The 19356-nt window shown below is 49.4% G+C and overlaps 4 protein-coding genes across 10 annotated transcripts in view; 2 read left to right on the plus strand and 2 right to left on the minus strand.

Annotated features, from left to right (window-relative positions):
• Positions 1-3788, plus strand: part of CAPZB (capping actin protein of muscle Z-line subunit beta) — a 70066-nt gene extending 66278 nt beyond the window's left edge. For 3 of the 4 annotated variants that reach the window (XM_049815717.1, XM_049815727.1, XM_049815709.1), the window contains 3 exons: positions 166-242; positions 1523-1635; positions 3542-3788. In XM_049815717.1, the coding sequence (XP_049671674.1) occupies positions 166-242; positions 1523-1625 (180 nt within the window). In that variant the 3' untranslated portion in view covers positions 1626-1635; positions 3542-3788. The remainder of the gene's footprint in view (positions 1-165; positions 243-1522; positions 1636-3541) is intronic. The other variant, XM_049815736.1, reaches the window with a different exon arrangement.
• A 526-nt stretch (positions 3789-4314) lies between these two features.
• On the minus strand, positions 4315-12610 carry SLC66A1 (solute carrier family 66 member 1). Of its 4 annotated transcripts, XM_049815673.1 has the most exons (8): positions 12202-12610; positions 11696-11933; positions 10860-10989; positions 10571-10658; positions 9317-9471; positions 8988-9080; positions 8400-8585; positions 4315-8060 (listed from the first exon to the last, which is right to left on the minus strand). In XM_049815673.1, the coding sequence occupies exons 2-8, from the start codon at positions 11863-11865 to the stop codon at positions 7962-7964; spliced, it is 921 nt and encodes a 306-aa protein (XP_049671630.1). In that variant the 5' UTR covers positions 11866-11933; positions 12202-12610; the 3' UTR covers positions 4315-7961. The 4 variants fall into 4 exon arrangements, with proteins under 4 accessions (XP_049671630.1, XP_049671639.1, XP_049671656.1 ...); XM_049815682.1 differs by lacking the exons at positions 11696-11933; positions 12202-12610 and adding an exon at positions 11167-11341; XM_049815699.1 differs by lacking the exons at positions 11696-11933; positions 12202-12610 and adding an exon at positions 11111-11296.
• Positions 12611-12693: 83 nt separating this feature from the next.
• On the plus strand, positions 12694-16811 carry AKR7A2 (aldo-keto reductase family 7 member A2). The gene is made up of 7 exons (XM_049815664.1): positions 12694-12918; positions 13542-13729; positions 14236-14340; positions 14866-14962; positions 15061-15160; positions 15498-15627; positions 16194-16811. The coding sequence occupies exons 1-7, from the start codon at positions 12720-12722 to the stop codon at positions 16353-16355; spliced, it is 981 nt and encodes a 326-aa protein (XP_049671621.1). The 5' UTR covers positions 12694-12719; the 3' UTR covers positions 16356-16811.
• A 297-nt stretch (positions 16812-17108) lies between these two features.
• On the minus strand, positions 17109-19333 carry MRTO4 (MRT4 homolog, ribosome maturation factor). The gene is made up of 8 exons (XM_049815748.1): positions 19255-19333; positions 19108-19166; positions 18934-19037; positions 18755-18836; positions 18421-18488; positions 18053-18204; positions 17615-17691; positions 17109-17308 (listed from the first exon to the last, which is right to left on the minus strand). The coding sequence occupies exons 1-8, from the start codon at positions 19280-19282 to the stop codon at positions 17153-17155; spliced, it is 726 nt and encodes a 241-aa protein (XP_049671705.1). The 5' UTR covers positions 19283-19333; the 3' UTR covers positions 17109-17152.
• Between the last annotated feature and the right edge of the window lie 23 nt (positions 19334-19356).

Genomic DNA, 19356 nt, shown 5'->3' on the forward strand with positions numbered 1-19356 from the left:
TATTAGGAATACAGGGAGTTGAGCCATGCTGTGGCAAGTGGTGTACATCAAAATGAACACAAACGATGCACAGAAAAGTGTAAGTGCACCGTTCCTGAAAACGGCTGACGTGACTAAAGGTCTGGTTTCTTTCTTTTTTTTTTTTTTTTTTTTTTTTTTTTTTAGGACATGGAAAACAAAATCAGAAGTACACTGAATGAGATTTATTTTGGAAAAACAAAGGACATCGTTAATGGGCTGAGGTAAGGGGCTCTCCAGCTGACTATTGGACCCCCTTCGCTTCCCTGCATTCCCCTGCAGTGCCTGTGGTACTGTCTCCAGCCGAGCATTGATCTGCTTTTGTTTGCTGGAACTCCCCTTTCCTACACAAAGTCTTTTCATGTCCCTAATTGTTCACCTCACTGTGCTTTGGAAACATTATTTGTTGTGTGGAATTTAGGGAAAAATTCTACCTTGTAACTACAGAAACTTGAAGCAATATTTTAATCCCTTGTTCCCTCACCAGGAAGAAAATAGCCCAATTAGCAGCACTTGTATTTCAGAATTATTTTTAATTAGGAGTTTTATTCTTCACAGTCCTGAAAGCTGTACTTAAATTCTGACGGCTCTTTCTACTGTTCTAAAAACCGGTCACTTGGTCCCAGAATTAAGTCATGACATTAATGGTTTGCGGTATAGAGACTTTGTTTTAAATTCTGTCTTTCTCTCAACACTGCTGGTCAAACTATAGTGTACTGTAACAGATTAAGTGAATAAACACCCTGTGCCTTTCTGCAGGGAAACTGTACTGTACTTTTCAACCCCTGCTCACTTCTGGTTAGGAATTTTACATAGAAATCCCAAGCTGGTAGTTCTCATGCTCGTAGAGGAAAGTACAGAACTGTGATGCCAAATCATTTCGGTTTCAACTGCAGATAGACCTCCTAGCACAATGTGATAATGTAGAATAAACAAATGGCACAATTAAATATACTGCTGTTCTCTCATGTACTGAAATGTGAAAGAAGAAAGAATAATGGTGCTAATTAAATATTTGTGCTGCCTTCTTAACAGCATGGGCAGAGGGAGTCGACAGTATCTGAGAAAGCAGCTGTTCTGTGTGGTGGCTTCCCCCCCCCCCAGCTTTCATAACAGGCCTCTATTTTCATTTGTGGTGTGCAGGGGTTTAGCCAGGAAGCTTTTATTAACATTAAAAGGAAATATGTAATACAGTCTTTTTCCTTGTGAACATTGCCTTAAGCTTTTGTAATTGAATCTATTTCCTGTGTCTCCCCATTGCTTAGTTTGAGTCATGGTACTTTGTGCATCGGTGAGATGATCTGCTCAGAACTGGTAACATACAGAGCATCTGGCTTTGGCTTTTCCTCTAGCCTTTCTTCTGTTTCTTATAACCTATGTATTTACACTTATTCTTCCTGAGTGTGCTCCTGGTGGTTTCCAGAATACCAGCTCTGTGTTACTGAGTTCTTCTGACTGTTCTTTTCCCTGTTTACTTCCCTCGTTTCTAAACTGCTCTCTGTAGATCTATTGATGCTATCCCCGACAACCAAAAGTATAAGCAGTTGCAGAGGGAGCTTTCTCAAGTGTTGACCCAGCGCCAGATCTACATCCAGCCTGATAACTAAACCAATCCAGGTACCCCCTGCCTGTGAGGTGTGACAACCAGCACTAAACCAGGACTCACCCAGCCAAGACCTCTGCATGATAACTGAGACCAGAACTAACCCCTAACTCCCGCAGACTGATAAACGACATTTGATCTGTGTTTCACCCAAGGGTTATTTCTTAATACGGCCAACTAAATGCTGCGATTTTTATTTTCAACGTTACTCTACCCCTTCCCCCCATTTGAAATATCACGCTCTGAAATGTGGCAGGATTTACCACTTTGCACTCTAGCTTGGGAGCAGGAAAGGAGCGCGTGGTCACGTATCCAAAGTGGTGTTAGCTTGGACTGATTCGATCCAGAAGCCCCAGGGACTCTGTCCCTTGTGCACCATCAGTTTTCTACAGCTGTGGTACACCACTTCAGTGAAGAAACTCCCTGTAATCTTAGCGTCCTCCCTGCAGAAAGGAATGAAATCTTGGAAGTCTTGCAGTTTTGAAAAAAAAAAAAAAAAAGAAAAAAAAAGACTGGTACTTCCTGTGACTTCTGAGTAAATGTGAGCTCACCTCACATGCACATCCCCCATTTGCCTGGTGTATCTTGAATTTCCTTGGAGCTTGAAATCCAGTGCTGCTCAAGCTCCACTGAAACATTTCTAGCCTCCACTTGCTTGTGCTCTGTACAGCCTTTAAAGGGATTTGTTCATATGCTCTCATTTGCTCTGGAGCTCTGAATGTCTAGGACGCACGGCAGTGACTAACCCTGAGCCAGTTTAACCTTCCACTCCAATTCATAATGAGTTACAGATGTTGTCTTTAACACGTTAAGCTGACGAAGGGGAAAATGCACTATTTGTTGATAATGGCCAAGAACCACTTCTTTAGCCTGTGACAAATGCAAATATAAAATGTATATATTTTTATTAAAGCAGCGGAAGTCTCCAGAGACAAGAGAATGGAAATACTGTTATAAAAATGTTAGGAAAATAACTGACACAAAGAGCGGCCTTGTTTACAGGAGACAGCATCCAGGCAAAATAAGGTAGCTTTGAGTACTGAAAAGGGTGTGAAATATGGTTTATGTGGGGAGAAATCCTACCAAACTGGATCCTAACCACTTCTCTGTGGTAGCAACTCCTGAAGATTATTAGTATTCGTATTCTATCAATGGTCACATTTAAGAGGGCTTTTTTAAAAGTGGAAATTTCTTATTGTACCATTGAAAATGGAGGTTCCTCCACAATGATCTTACAGGGCGGTGAGCCAAGATGAAAATGTAGTTTTTCTTCTGTAACCAAACTTTTACCATAAAGGGAACCCCTGCAATAATCTTGCTGACAGTATCTCTGTTCTTCAGCTGCTTTGATTCACTAACTGCTCTAGGTAAGGTACAAACTGGAAAACCAAATTCAAGAACAGAAACTCTGGCTGCCTTTCCCACTGGTGAATACACTGGAGGGAAGTCTTGATGCGGCTGCTCGACCCTGGGTGAACAGTCTGCAAAAAGGTTCAGGAGCTCCCCGAGCCTGGCCCTTTTCATGTTCGTGGGTGGAGGCTGGATTTTCTCTGCCTTCCCATCACGGTCATTGGGAGAGCGAGAGCGCTAACACCCTTTGCTGGTGGTACACTGGGGTTTTTCCAATCTGTAACGTAAAAAATTGGGAATCGCCCTCCAGCAACTGGAGGCCGAGTGGAACTTCTGGGGAAGCGTGTCTCTTGGTGCCATCCTTGCTAGAGTGAATTTCGCTTTGATATGCTCACTGAAGTGTTCACTTTGCCTTCTGCTTTCTGTATTAAAACAGGCAAGCTGAGTTTTGTTCCCTCTAAGCCTGGTTTGAGGTGCTTCTCCTTCCTATTGACTCACATGCCAGGAGAACTGTTAAAAACGCCTTCTCAAATGCATCGCCTCTGACTTGCATTTCCTTCTTCCCCGCAGGTCTGTGCAGACTTTTGCAGACAAATCAAAACAAGAAGCTCTTAAAAACGACCTGGTGGAGGCTTTGAAGAGAAAGCAGCAAAGTTAAAATACTCTTCATGCTAACAAGACATGCCATGCACTCATTAGATTCCTTTCTTAGAAAACTCATCCCCCCCTTGCCCTTTTCTGTTACGTCACGTCACAATTTGCATTCAGTACTATCCATGCAACGCCATCTCCCCATGAATAAAGCTGTACAAACTTTTTCAGTCTCTGAGGCCTACTTTGCACCACATTTTACTATTGAGACCTTAGGCTACGTTTCTGTAGAAGTCCATGTATTCCCCCCCCCCCCCCCCCTTCCACCCTTCCCCATTTATATGCATAAACACGGATCATTGTTTGTCTTTTCCTTCCCACCCCCTCCTGCCTTTTGTTACATTGGTGTAAAAAATGTAAAACAAAAATTTATTAAATACTGTGGTGTGTGAAAGAGGAAGAACTGGAAAAAAAAAATAATCTATTCCACGTATGTTTGGGGGCTGGGCACAGGGGATGGCTGGTGGGTGGGAGGGAAGAGAGGGTGTTCCTCGGTGTTGTACTATACTGACTAAACCAGATTTGCAAGGAGACGTTGATTAGGAGACCTGCTGAAAGTTCTGCTCTTCTATAGCCTGGTTCCAAGGCGCTTTTCTGTCAATTTTTATGGAATGCAAAAGGGGTTTTTGTTTTGATTTTGGTTTTTGTAAAGCTTAAATTGAATCTACATCTGATACTTGAGCCTCCATACTAAAAAAAAAAGAAAAAAAAAGAGAAAAAAAAAGACTAAAACAAAAAAATAAAATAAAAAAAAAATCCCAGGAAGCAGTGTGTGTGGTTGGTGTCCTCCTTATTTCTCTTTCCTTCCTTGCAGTGTTACTTGGGGTTTGTGCTGTAAACATTTTCCTTTGTAGCAACTGGAAGCAGTTGCTCTGGCTGGTGGTAGATAGACGTGCCTGAAAACGAAGGCAAACACCGAGCTTATCTGTAATCCAACCACCTGCTGGATTATATGGCCACGGAAAGCAAGAAAGCTTTGTGGTTTTTTTTTATTCTCACAACTAGATTAGCTGGAACTTGTTTGTGTTGAAGAGGCTGTGATGTACGGCTGCTCTTCACACGTGGAGTGTAATGTAGCTGCTTACTTGTCAGCCAGTTGTACTTCCAAGATGCTGGCGCTGGGATGCTGGCATCCCGCTGCTGGGATTGATGCTTCAGGCATCCAGCGAACATGGAACAGATGTATTGAGAGAAGAAGGATTAGTCCAGCTTTACTGGGTGCGTTAAAAATAGTGGGGGGAGGAACCTGTGGGTCGAAACCCTCAGGTAGGCACAGGAGAGGTGTTCTGGTTCACTCGGCAGTTTAAGGTGGATGGTTCCAGGCATCGGTGCTCACCCAAAAGCTCCTTCTCTGCTTGGTCCCCATGTGATTTGTGAACCTCATCCAGACTTTTTTCCCCTCTTTAAATGTGTGGTGGTCGGAGGGACCTTGCTCAGCTTCAGGTCCACTGCCTGCTTCAATGTGCTTTGGTTAGAACAAACTCTTAATCCTGGCAAAATTGAGAAAGCAAATACCTGCTGGGCTCTTCCTGCACATGGCGGTTTGAATCAGCCTTTGGGTGAACCTATGTAAACCGAGACTGTTGGCATTAATATTGATTAATGTGCTCTTAATTTTGCTTTTCTAATGTGACCTATTTCACATCCAGACATCTGCAGGTGATTACGTTCCTGTGCCGCAGTATTTACCCCGGGGGCCTCTGGTCTGTATAACGCAGCTCATATGGGACGCAGGTTGGGGAAAGGTGCGCACGTGCTTGCCTCAAAGCTGGGATCCCCAAGGGGAACAGGTTGAGATTCTGTTGTTGTCTCTTGGTTCTGTCCAAGGCAGAACCTTTTTTGAAGTTGGAGATAAGTTTCCGTGAAGTCTTGAAGCTCAGAAAGGAGTGTGGTAGCCCAGGAGGGGCGACACTCACCGTTCCTCTCGCCCGGTTCCAATTGTTGCGTGCTAAAGCTTTCAGGGGGGTTGTTTTCCTTCTCCAAAGCCACATCTCATCTCAGATAAATTTAATGTACAGGCTTGGGGTATACAGGGACACCCTAACTGCTTGTGTGCAGGGATATACCCTTTCTGCAGAGCAGTTGGACAGGTACGAGCTGCAGGATTGATGCGGCTGCAGCAGCAGTTTATTCCTCTTTCTCTTCTCAAAGTAGTGGAACCTGATGGTTTGCGTACTAACCTCCTGCTTCGGCTGGGCTGCTACAGCCCCCAGCCTGCCACCGGGTTACGTTCTCACTCTGGGACAAGTTGTTTCTGGTCTGTGCCTTTTCTGGTTTAACACTTGCCTCTGCAAACTCTTAAATTGCAGGTTCTTTGGGGGACAGGGCTGCATTACAGTCTCAGAGGGATGATAACCTCAGTGAGAGCCTTTTTGCGACATGAATTTCCATCCACCACCACCTAGATGGCTGCTGCCACATAGATTTTTTTTTTTTATTTTTTTTTTACCTCCTTATATTAGAGGTGGGGTTTTTTTGTTTTAAGAAAAGCTCTTGATTAGCTGGTACATGGCAATTATCTAGTGTTACGAAGCTTCGTTTCCATAAGGTAGGTGTGCCAAATTCCGTCCTACCCCCCTGCCGTAGGTCAGCTTAGTAAATCCCGCTCTTGGTAAACCAACTGTGCCTTCCCCAGCACTTCAGGGCTGAGCTAGCAAATGTCAGAAAACACTCCTTTAATAAAACCAAGCCCCAGGGTCTTTATCTGTAATAAATAGGTATTGAGGTCTAACGAAGCTGTACTTTCTACCTTGCTAGGAATCTGCTTGTGGTTTGTATTAGTGCTGGATATGAAATGTTTTTCTGCAACTCCTAGGGAAAAAGCAGAGGAAATGCTGCTGGCTCGAGGCCAAGGAAGAGGCGAGCAGCCCCATCGACCACGAGAATTGTAAATTAATGGAGTGAAAAAGCCAGCAGCTTTGTTGAAGGGAGGGTCAAAGAGCCTGAAAAAATAATTTTCCTTTCTGAAAACATGACTCAGCTCCCAATACTGGCAAGGACAAGTGTCATGGGACTGACTAATTGTAAATTAGTGATAATACAGCTAAACCCAAAAGGGGCTCGAAGCAGGGAGCTGCACAGGTGGGCAGCAGGGAAGTGTTGGGTATCAGGAAAGCAGCTGGAGAGGGAGAAAAGGGGAGCAAAAAGAAAAGCTAAGAGTGACTGCAGGAAAAGGAAAGTTCCTTGTTTTTAAAAGGACAAGTTGTGCTAACTTTTCTTGAATGGCCTGCAAGCTTTGGTTGATACTCTTCTTGCTTGCCCAGTGAGATCGAGCTGCTCCTCCCCAGCAGAAATAGCTCGGCGCACAGGAGGGAGCCTGCGGTGCCAGGCTGAAGCAGCCATCTCCTGGCTATGCCACCGCTCTCCCCTGCCCACCCGAAAGCATCTCTCCTGCTGGGGATGTGGCTTTTTCCAAACCGCCGCGGCTTCTAGTCCTGCTGCGGTCAAGGAGCCACCGTGCTGGTGTGCAGGGCCTTGGGAGAGGGAGAAATTCATCAGTGTTGGGCATAAATTCATCAATGGGAGAGGGCAGGACCAAAAACCAGGCTGAGCAGGGAGGCAGCATCTCCTGCCTGGGTAACTGCCTCCGCAGCTAACCAGAAAGTGATGAAGCAACTTCCCCAAGAAATCCTTGTGATTTAAACGTGGGTGAGGTGAGAAGTGAGAAGTCAGAGAAATGGGGACTATGACATGCATTAAGAAAGAGGCAGGAGCTGCCAGATGAACCAGCAAAATAAAACCAAAGGAGCTACGTGGGGCAGGGACTTTTTTTATAGACGTGTGAGCCATGCTAATTAGAATAGGTATGTGTGGACTGAAACACTTTGGTTATGCTGCTCCTTCCTTCTGAGCTGGTTCCAGTCACTGCTATATCTTCCAGAAAGAGCTCACTGGTGGAGACATGAGGCCCACAGAGATAAGGAGTGCTCGTGTTCATGGCAGGTCGGTCATCTCTGTCCCCTCCCCGCAACCCCTTAGGCTCTTCTAACATTTGCCAATACTGGGGAAGCTCCAGATCACCCTGGGGAGAGAACAGGTAAAGCACAAGTGACCGAGCGCAGCGGTTGGGTGTGAGAGCAGCGAAGAGCAACCTTTTGAGGTATCAAATAACTCCCTGTTTATCCCGATAGCATCACTGGTATCAAGGAGCCACGAGGTCTCTCAGCAGCACCCTCTGCCACCTGGCTGGGCTTAGTGTCTTAGCAGCACAACATGTCACCCACTGGCTCAGGTCCTCTTCTCCCAAGAGCCACCAGGATGGAGGGGCCGGTTTGCCCGCTGTTAAGGCCAGCTTTCTCGTCTGCATCATCCTATTCTCACTCCAGGGCCGGTCCCTTTGTCAGCTCTCCAGGCTGTCACCCCGCTCGCTGAGAAGAGCATCCCTCTCTCCACAGGCAGCAGGTGTTCCTCTCCGATAAGCAAGGAACTGGAAGGAGATCTGAGAAAAGGTTAAGGCTCTTCACACAAGCAAGGGGGGATCTACATGACGCGTTGGGTCTCACCACCTGAAAAAAGGCTGTTTGTGCCAGGAGAGGTGGAAACAGGACAAAGAGCTTAATGCAAACAAGGGTCTGAAGCATTCTGCTGTTGCAACACCATAAACTACTCACCGGCACGCGGGTAAGCAAACACAGCTCAAAAGCAACCGCTGAGCGCTGAGCGACATCAACCCACCCGCTCCTGCCTAACCCTGCCTGCCCCAAGGCAGGATCACTCCCTGCAAAGCCTTGCCGTCGGGATGTGATCCTGGAGGGAAGCGTTGGTGGGGAAAGGATACGACCACGTCGAGGGAAAGGACGCCCAGGCTGCCCACCAGCCAGGGGAGGTGGCGCAGGACGTAGTCGCCTTCGCCTTGCCCCGGCTCGGGGTTCTTCAGGAGGACGCTGAGGCCGTAGAGCAAGTTCCCCAGCATCACCAGGGCAAAGAGGGAGTAGGAGACACCGGTGGTGGATTTCCTCTTGTACTGGAAGGAGAAGGGCCAAGAGAAGAGCTTGGGTGCAGCTCTCCAAAATCTCACTAGAAAGTAGTATTAGTCAACCTCCCCCCCAAAAAAAAGAAGAAAAAAAGGTGGTGACTCAATGCAAGAGCCTTTTAGTTCCCCTTCTGCTTGTAAATAAGGACAAAATGAAAGCCCCACCCTCAAAATATTAGTGTGTTAAAGGGAGGGGAGAAAAATGAATCGGGTTTCAGAGCAGAAATACAGAAAAATAGTCCCTTATGAAATGATCAGAGATGGGGACCTGGGACCTCTAAGCAAAGAGGAGAAAGATGATCCCACCAGCCCTCTTCAATTTGAAATCTCAGGACCCCAGGGGGTCCCCAGGACCAGGCCGCCGCCCTGCCCCACTCACCGTGCGGCACTTACGTTAGTGTAGATCTGGGGGACTCGGGAGCACAGGTACAGCACGGAGGAGACGGAGCCGATGGTGAAGCCAATGATCTCACTCCTGGTGAAAGGCTGGAAGGCAAGGGGGGGCCGCAAGCAGCCCCTGTGTGTTCGGAGACACGCTTCCCACGCACACCATGGCTCCGTGCGAGGCGACAGCGGGGCCAAGACCCAGCCTTTGATCTCCCCATCTATCCCTCACCCCGCTGAGCATTCATAAGGGTCACACTTGTTCAGCAGGGCATGCCCACCCCACTGGGTGCTTTATCTTCTCTCCCCCCATCACAGAGATTTAGGAACCTGCTCACCTTCGACCCAAGCTCATCCACGTGAGCAGACAGCAGGGACCTCCCTTTAAACGTCGCCGGGTCCTGTGCCACGGCAGCACCTCTGCCCAGGAAGGAGACGGTCGACACCGTCCCCAGGGAAAAGAAGACAAAGGCTGCGTTGACTGGGGCAACGACTGCAGGGAATCAAGCAGAAACTGGTAAGGGAGGGCTCCTCCATCAGCCCCCAGTGGAGGCCAGCAGCCCTGGTGGGTGCCAGGGCCCCCTCTGGGTAAAGAAACCTTCAAGCTCTCATCTCTGGCACCAAGTAATTTGGGTAATAGCTGCTGCGGTTGTTTTATCTTGTAGCAATATGGGCAATTTCTAAGTTATCAGGCAGGAAACTGCTCTTATCTCAGCAGATCGAGAGCAGTCAAGTTTCTTTGGGTTTAGGGCTCTTAAAAATCATCCCCTCCATCTAGAAGCTTTTCACTGTCTAACTTACAACAGTGCACATTCAAATCCCTGCCAGACCAAGCACTGCTTCGACAGCAAGACTTGCATTATATTCTGTAAACAAGCTCTCCACCGTTAACAAAACTATATAGTTGATGGGCCAAATATCAATTGGTTTAATAAGTTCAACTAGCTTTAATAAGTTAAACAGTTACCAATCCCAAGGGATGCCTGTTTGTAGTTCACAGAAAGCTGCAGTGCTAAAAAGTGGATTTTTTCTCTTGTTTAAGCCTTGCAAGAACTGCAGAGCCCCGTCCAGATGCCCTTTTTACTCCAGTCAAACAGGGAGGAAGTCCTCCATCATGTCACGGCTGCCATTATTTGCAAGAGAAGTATCAACCCCGAAACAGCTCAAAAACTTCACCCCTTCCCTGAAAGATTCAAGACTTCTGGCTGCGGTTTCCAGCTCCAAGATGGAGTCACTATGTCACTGCAGTAAGTCATTTCTTTCCATACTTAATGCAACTCACAGCGGGGGGGTTGTTTTCAACCTGGACACTGCACATGGCAGTTTGCAGGGGTTTGCAGAAGCCCCAGGCACCACCAGTAGCTATTTGCTAGCTTTGGCTTTCATAGGTCCTCAGGTTATCCAAGAAAAAAACCCAGCAAGCAGTAAGAGGCATCTAATAGCTGCATCAGGGGATCTGCAAAGCATCTCTGCCCCAATGCATCTCCCCCAGGGATTCCTCCCTCTCCTGGTTCCACAGCCAAGGACACGCCAGCCCGGAAGAGATGCCAAGGGGACCGCACAGCCCCACCACCCTCGTAACCCCAACTCACATCCTCCACCCTGGTTCTTCACTTTGTAGTAGCAGTAGAGAGACAGCATCACCAGGTCTGCGAGCACGTAGTAAACAGCTGTGTAAACCTGCAGGGAGAAGGATGAGTTGGTCCCACCTGCAGAAAGGCTTCCAGCTGGGATGGATGGAATGAGCCAGCATCCTTGGGAGACAAGGGAGCATCCCCAGGGCTGTTTGGGTGTCTGGTTCCCAGTGCTGGATTAAGCAGCACCCATCCCATCCCTCCTCCCTGGAGTTAGGGGAGTTTGAGAACCAACCCCCGTCGGTACCTGGAGGGGCAACTGATCGGCCAGGAAGGAACCGATGAGGTTTAGGAGGTCTCCACCCAGCCATCCCAGCAGGAAATATATGGATAGAGCCCGGTCCATGATGCCTGTTTTGCAGGCTTGGTAAAACTGCCTGCAGAGAGAGAGTTGGGCAGAGACACAAACCATAACCCCTGGCTGGTTCAGCACTACCTAGGGACCATCCCCCGGATTCCCTGTTGCTCCCACCTGGATCATTTCCAATTACCACCCACCCAAAGCACTCGGTGGAGGAGGAAAAGCGGAGATTTCCTCTAGCAAAGCCACATACTCCCCTGCAAATGGTCCCCCATGAGAAGTCCTGCGACCCATTGGGTGCTTGCAGCAACCCGCTGGGCTCAAGCCCTTGTGATCTGACCCTCGTGCGGGGGCAGAAAGCAGTGAGGAGAAGCACCAGTTGCAGGAACCGCCTCTCCGGTTACGAAATAATCTGATGATACACCGAGACCGAGCGCGACCCCCACGGCCCCCTCTGCCACGGTTGTCCCAGCACTTCCAAGAAGCCCAAGGCTCCTGGAAACATTCCTTCCGCACTCATGACCTGCAACGACTGCACTGCAGTTGGCTTACATGGGTTATTACAGCTGCCAAGCATAACAACAACAATATAATAACAACCAAGGCTTTGGGGCTGTACTGCCTGCTCCCTCTCTTCCTGTTAAAACCCAAATTTTCCAAGCCCAGATTGCTTTTGCCAGGTAGTTTTAATAATTCAGGCAGCTTGCACCTGAAATTCGATCTTTAGAGAGGAGTGTTTTACCAAGGGAGGGGCTCGGCTGGGTTTTGGGAGCAATACTTACGGAAAAGAGGCAGCCGCGAAGCAGAAGATGGAAACCAGACCCAGGACGACGCTGGCAATGTCCTGGCCGTCCTGGGCGCATTCGTTGAACACGTCCATCACCCAGCGGGAGCCATTGGGACAGTCAGAAAGATTCCTGGGCAGGAGACCCCTCCAGCGCCGTGCATCCATGGTGTCCGGTGCTCAGCTCAGCCGAGGGACGTTTACGAGCGTCTGGCAGCAAAACTCTTCGGATAATGCTAAGGAAAATGCAATAACATGGGAAAAAATTTAATAACACTAGGGGGGAAAATATATCTATATTAGCAACAGGCTCACAGCTCCTCCAGCTGCGGCTTGAAGCCAGCTTCTGTTGCAAAATACTCATTACTGGCTAATACACCTTTACTGGCCTTAATTTTGCGTCCGGTGGGATGACCCAACCGGGAAGGCCATCAGCCTGGCAGGATTTGGCCTCAAATTAAAAATAAAACCCAACCGTCGCATCCTCAAAGAACAGGGACTTACCTCGCTCGCCCACAGCAGATTGGAAATTGGCTTTATTTTTCTTTAGAAACTTGCTGCTTTTTCAGAAACTTGAGGTTTTTGGGTTGGGTTTTTTTTTTGGCGACTCCACTGCTTCTTCAGAAACTTGCTGGGTTTCCTTCGCAAACCTGCTGCTTTTTCAGAAACTTGCTGCTTTTCTTCCAAATCAGCCGCTTTTTCGGGAAGTTGCTGGGATTTTTCGCAAATCTGCTGCTTTGGGGGGAAATTCCGAGTGTTTTTTTTGCAAACCTGCTGCTTTTTTAGAAACTCGCTGTTGTTCCGAAAACCGTCTTTTCCAGAAACTTGCTGTTTTTGATTCAAAGCTGCCTGTTTTTTTTTTTGGGGGGGAGCCGGCCGGGTAATGGCAGGGTCTCTGGGACGTGAACCGGCACCGCCGCTCCTCTGCGCATGCGCGCCGAGACCTTGCCCCGGCGGGCGGGGCGGGTGCTTTCCCCGCGGTCCGCACCGGGCGCGCCTGCGCAGTGGCGGCGGCGGCGGCCATGGCGGCGGGCGGCGCGCGTCCCGGTGTGGTGCTGGGCGCCATGGAGGTGGGACGGCGCGCCGGGCCCGAGGCCAGCGCCGCGCTGCTCCGCGCCTTCCTGCGGCGCGGATACCGCCTCATCGACACCGCTTACATGTACGCGGGTGGCGAGTCTGAGCGCATCCTGGGCACGCTGCTGGCTGGCGGCACGGAGCCCGGTACGGCCGGGGTTGGGGGGGGGCGGCCTCAGAGAAAAGGGGTCAGTCCTGAGGAGAAGGGTCTTCCCTGGCAGGCTGACACCGTCCCTGAGGAGAAGGGACTTCTCCTGGGCCCATTCCCTGAGGAGAAGGGTCTTCCCTGCCAGGCTGACACTGTCCCTGAGGAGAAGGGACTTCCCCGAGGCCCGTTCCCTGAGGAGAAGGGTCTTCCCTGCCAGGCTGACACTGTCCCTGAGGAGAAGGGACTTCCTCAAGGCCCGTTCCCTGAGGAGAAGGGTATTCCCTGCCAGGCTGATGCCGTCCCTGAGAAGGGACTTCACTGGGGCCCATTCCCTGAGGAGAGGAGAGGGGTCTTCCCTGCCAGGCTGACGCTGTCCGTGAGGAGAAGGGACTAGCAGGGCCCTGCTAGTGCTGACACCCAGGCCTTGAGGAGAGGGGCCTCCCTATCTAGAGCAGACCTGCAGCCCCTAAGGAGAAGAGCCTCCCTTGCTAGGCTGACATGGTCCCCGAGGAGGGAGGCCTTCCCTGAAACCCCTTGAGCAATGCTTTCATTATGTCCTTTATTCCCATTCCCCTCCTGAAGGTGGAAACGTCCCTGCTCATTCTTTTTTTCTCTCTGCCAGTGGAAGTTGCCACCAAGGCCAATCCCTGGGATGGGAAGACGCTGAAGCCCGAGAGTGTGAGATCACAGCTGGACACGTCCCTAGAGAGGCTGAAGAGGGCGAGTGTGGAGCTCTTCTACCTTCATGCTCCTGACCATGGGACCCCGGTGGAGGAGACGCTGCGTGCCTGCAATGAGCTGCACAAAGAAGTAAAGTGGGAAGTCCAAGCCTGGACCATCTCTTGAGTCCCTCCCACCACCTTTTTAAACCAGGGCTGCTTGTTGTGCCCTTCTGCAGCGCCGGGTTTGTGCAACACTAGGAAGAGGGAACACAGATGACCAGGGCAAAGCCAAACAACTGACACTCCATTGCATGCATGTTCACGTTGTGCACTTTGTTCTCAAAAGCTCTTGGAAACGTTAGAACATCTGAACTTTGCTTTCAGCCCTGTTAACTGAGTAGGTTAAGATTAGCTCTGGTAATGGGTGAAGAATTCCTGAACTGCATTAATCTAATAGCGCCATTTACATTAGAAGGTGTGACTTCAAAATGAACAGAAAATGGGAAATTTTTTTGTCAGGTCTTATAATTCGTAGTCTATCTAGAAAAGGTGGACAGGGATGAGTGGAGAACTCTGGACTGAAATTCGGCGACTGTCCTTTTCACCGTATGCGTCTTGCAATCTGGAACTGAATACCCTTTTATTCTTCTGCAGGGAAAGTTTAAAGAACTCGGTCTATCAAACTACGCAGCGTGGGAGGTCGCAGAAATCTGCACCATCTGCAAATACAACAACTGGGTGATGCCAACTGTCTACCAGGTGAGGGATGGGGGCTTGCCATGGTCTGGCACATCTTTTGTGGAGGCTGAGATGAATCAAACCAAAAGTATATGAGGGTTCAGGTCAGAACAGCATACAGATGGTTCTCTGTCCTTACAGCAACGGTCAGTCACCGTGGGAAAGGGTCTGGGAACTCCAAATCTCAGACCAGCCCCCAGTGTGCCAGATATAAACACAGAAAAGGAAGCTGCTGCAGTTATCTGGCAGGTCTTTTCAGGACATGCATGATTAGAAAGGTCAGTAGGTCACTTCTTGGAAAAAGCTGAGTACACACTTGTTGCTTGAGTCAGTGAGTCCCTTGATGCGGAACTTAAAAAGTTTTTGCATTATTTGCAATGCTTTAGGAAGTCTGTTCCTAAGCAGATAATAACCTTGTGTGACCTGAAGCTGCTCTTCTGGATAAGAGTATTGTCAGGGAAGGGTGGGGAAGAGGCCGTTCAGGTGCTCATGCTCGCTGTCACGAGCTAGTGTTTGAAGCTCTTTGTCTCCCTCATCTTTGTGCAGGGTATGTACAATGCCACCACTCGCCAGGTGGAAGCCGAGCTGTTCCCTTGCCTGAGATACTATGGACTGCGGTTCTACGCCTACAATCCGCTTGCAGGTATGGGGAGGAAAAGGGTGAGATTGAGACAAAAACATGTGAAATGGGGGCTGTAGAAGAGCCAGTCCATCCCTAAATGTGCTGCTTACCCTTTGCAGGAGGGTTGTTGACCGGCAAGTACAAGTATGAGGACAAAGACACACGCCAGCCCACTGGAAGATTTTTTGGGAATGACTGGGCTCAAGCCTACAGGGACAGGTATGTTTTGAGCTGACAAACTAGAAGGGAGATGTGGCAGGAATGGCTACGTAAAAAACCCCACACTAATCATCAGCTGAGAGGAAGCAGAATTGACCAAAGCTCGTGCAGTGATTATGTCTGCACATGTGACTGGGGCTGCGCCTTGTGACTGAGCTTGGCAGCGTGGTTTTTAGGCTCAGCTTCCTCCCAACTCACAGCTGGGGATTGCAGAGGTCCTCAGAGGCTACAAAGAGCTGTATGAGGCTTTCTGAAAGCCTTTCATACTTGATTAGAATATAGATGTACAATTCACTGGGGGCCCCAAGGGCAACGACAGTGATTTCTCTTCTGGCAGGTACTGGAAAAAACACAATTTTGAAGGAATTGCCCTAGTAGAAAGAGCTCTGAAAGATGCTTACGGCTCCAGTGCACCGAGCCTGACCTCCGCTGCTTTGCGTTGGTTGTACAATCACTCGAAACTGCAGGTAAGAGCTTGACACAACTGTAGCTGGCAGCCTGCACAGCACCAGCAGAACTGGGCAGCTTTTGCAGCACACAGAGAGGGGTCTGCATACAAACACTTCTAATCTGCATATCCCCTGGGCCTGCAGCCTTCCAAAGTGAATATTGCTGTACAGACTCAGCCTGCTAGGCTGTAGGAGCGAGTCAGCTCTGCGTTTCCCCACAGTATACTGTGTTCATAGGATTGGAAAAAGCGGAAGATTTTAAGTGCCAATTACTGGGATCTTGGCTTCCCACCCAGACAACTTCCCTGCAAGGAGATGACTTCAGTCATTGGGCTAGGAAATGAATGGTTGTATTCCCCATCTCCCCAAAATGTTCCCGTAGCCTCTTCTAAAGTAGGATTTGGCAGCTTTTGAGGAGTTGGCACGACCTGGGAGATGTTCTGGCCTTGTGAACAGAACTTTGTGGTGGCAGGAGTTACTGGATGTTCTTTACTGAAAAGAAATGTTTAAAGTTTGGCCTGCAGTGGCTTGGGAGGTGAACTAGGTTTCTTTTGGGATCAGCAACTCCTCTTACTGCTTTCCAGGGTTCTCTTGGAGATGCAGTGATCATTGGGATGTCCAACTTGGAGCAGCTAGAGCAGAACCTTGACTACAGTGAAGAGGGTCCCCTGCTCCCACCGGTCGTGGAGGCGTTTGATGAAGCCTGGAACCTGACTGCACACAACTGCCCCAACTATTTCCGCTAGACTAGGGTAGGGAGAAGAAAGCGGGTTTTGTGGGGGTGCATAATTGAGCACGAGTCTCTCAAAGCACGGGGGAGGTACTTACCCACCCTCCCCCTTTGATCAATGTGCAAAGGGGTTGAGTAATATTTTCCCCCCCTGTATTAACAAAGCTTTGTAGGATCCACTACCACTGTCAGCACTTGTTGTGTTGGGCCATGCCTTATTCTTTCTCCTCTCATGGGCCTTCAGGTCTGCGCAGTACGCACTGTGATTTAGAGATGTAGTTGATTGGGGAAAATGGACACATAATTGGGTGAAGGCCCCGGTTCTGCTTTAATATGGTATCTTCGATAATTAGGTACAAGAATAAAACCTCTTTCTAACACAGACCCTACTCTTACCTGTACCTGTGACCCAGCTGGCATCTCCTTATTAACACTCAGCAACTTTGAGTTAAATAGCTTCTTCTGAAACTTTCATCAGAAGACAAGAGCAAACTCTCAGCATCTTCCCCAGTGTCAGGCACGCTATGTCTAAGCTGCGCTACATTTATGTGCTTTCTGCCTGGCTTTTGTGTTTGAGGTGGCATTTCCTCAGATCCCGGGGTAGTCCAACAGTAACAGGCAGCAGTGACAACCATCTGAAGTTTTATACATAGATTTATATTAAAAAAAGCAGAATTAGGTCATCTTTTACAAAGAGGATACTTGAACTGATAGTCCTTCTCCTCCTGGTGCAAACAGGGAAGGGAAACATCCTCCTCTTTTTGTCTCTAAAATAGAGTAGAACTGTCTGGTGTCCAAGCACAAGGACTGCTGCTAGTCCTCATTGCTGTCAGCACAGTCATCCTCCTCTTCTTCTTCCTCCTCTTCCTCCTCCGTGTCTCCTACAAGCTTCTGGAAGTCTCCTGTCTCAGAATTCCACAGGAATTTGATGGTGACTTTAAACTCTGCCATCTCGTAGCCGAAGAGTTTCTAGGAAAGGACACAAATCTCTCACTCCTGCTTTACTGTCTCCACAGCCAGCCTAGCAAAAACATGGCAAATACCGCTTCCGGATGGGAACTGCAGCAAAGCAGGAGACAAAATAATCACTGCAGAGTTTTAAAACTCACATTAGGAACACGTAGGGATGTTTGCTGCACCCCACTGACACCCAGAAGTACTGCTCACCTTCCTCCGAGAACTCACAATCTCCAGCAGAATTAAACTGCACAGTTAATTATTTCATGTCGGAGGAAATGGGGGCTCGTGCTAACACCACGTTATGACATTACTCACCAGGACGCGGGCCTGTTCGGGGGTGAGAACGTCCCCTTCTTTGCAGACTTCGTAATCTGAAAGCAGCGTCACCACTCCTGCAGGAACAAAAGCTCTTGGAATAGGCTGACAAATCCTGGATAAGCCCACTGACACGCGGGTAAGACCCTCTCAAATGCCTTTCCGTGCCGAGGCACTGGGTTAGGCTAGGCCTAATTGTTTCCCCTGAAAAAGGACGGTATCTTGGAAAAACTGGGTTGTTTCACTAGTCTTTTGACACCAGTTTGGGAAGAATGGCGCAAAAAGAATATAATGAGTTCTAGCGCCAGCTGGACGAGGAGAAAGATGTCCCTCAGATTCTCTCCAAAACTAAATTCCGCTCGATATTTAACGTTCTCCTTAAAGATCTTACCTGCGCAGATGAAAAACAAAGCTTACCTTCTCGGCTGCTTCACATACCTTTCTTTAACGCTGTTGGCAATCCCAGCTGCCGTAACTGAGGCTCCATGGAGTGGGGGAACTGCTCCAAGGGCCCCGTGTCTAGGCTCACTGTGTACGTCGCCTTGTTTCCTGCGCGGGCAAAGTCCACCTCTTTGAATTTGGAGAACCACCTGAGACAGAGACGGGTAACAAGATGTGAGAACGTCCCTCGGCTAAGACGGGGATTATGGCGCAGCTCGCCATAACTTCTTCCCCGCTGTTGGAGGGACAGTGGAGAAAGCCGAGCGAAAAGCCTTGTGTGATCGTCACTGCTTAAGAGAAACATCAGCGAGTGGAAATAAGGCTGCTCGGCGTTTTGAAACCACAGCTGCAAGATGCGTACTTACTCGTCAACCTCGTCTTTGGTGCGGTTAGTGAAGAGGAGACCGACTTCACCTCTCAGGTGTTTGCTGACCTGCAAGGAAGAGCCTGTCCGTGGGACTTGGGCAGCACCCCGGTGCCGAGCCCCTGCCCTTCAGTTCCACACGGCCACCATGACTCCGCCAACAACACAGCTTTCACATTGCGATAATGGAGAGAGTCAATTAAAACACCCACATAAAGGCCACCCAAGGAAGCTCTGTTGTCCCTCCACGTTTATTCCGTGACACAGCTGCCATGGAGCTTTAGGACATGCAGGAAAGATTAAAAAAACTCTAAAACAATCCCCCCGGCCCCTACCTTGTGCAGATTCTCCTTGTACTCGCTGCTCGGCTCCCGTCCCAGCGCCACCATCATCACTTTGTTCTTCCCGAAGAAGATCCTGGGGCGGGAGGAGGAAGAAGAGGAGGATGAAGAAGAGGAGGAGAAGGAGGCTGCGGCTGTCAGCTCCCCCGCCGCTCCCCCACGCCCCGGCTCACCTGCTGTGCTTCCAAGCGTTCCGGACATCTTTGAGCTTGTTGTTCCTCATGTTGGCGACGGAGAAGACGAAGATGTACTTGTAGGTGTCCACGCATCGCCGCAGCTGTAAGGCAGCGGTTAACCGGGAACGGGGCACCGGCCACCGGGGTACCGGAGCACCGGGCCGCACTTACCTCAGTGATAAGCGCCTGCTTGGCCTCCAAACCTTTCCTGGGCGTCCGCGTCAGGGAGACTACGGGGAACGGAGCAGAGGAGGGACGTTAGGGCGGGGATGGGGTCAAGCGGAGCGGGGGACACCGGGGGCAAGTCGGGGCGCTCACCTTTACGGTCCCGCTTGGACTTCGGCATGGCGCCGCCGTGCTTCGAGGCCCCCTTTTCGGCTCTGCGCGGGCTGCTGGGAACGCCCGCGGGCTGGCCGGCGC

This window comes from Accipiter gentilis, chromosome 1 (genome assembly GCF_929443795.1).
Source record: "Accipiter gentilis chromosome 1, bAccGen1.1, whole genome shotgun sequence".
Lineage (NCBI taxonomy): Eukaryota > Metazoa > Chordata > Aves > Accipitriformes > Accipitridae > Astur > Astur gentilis.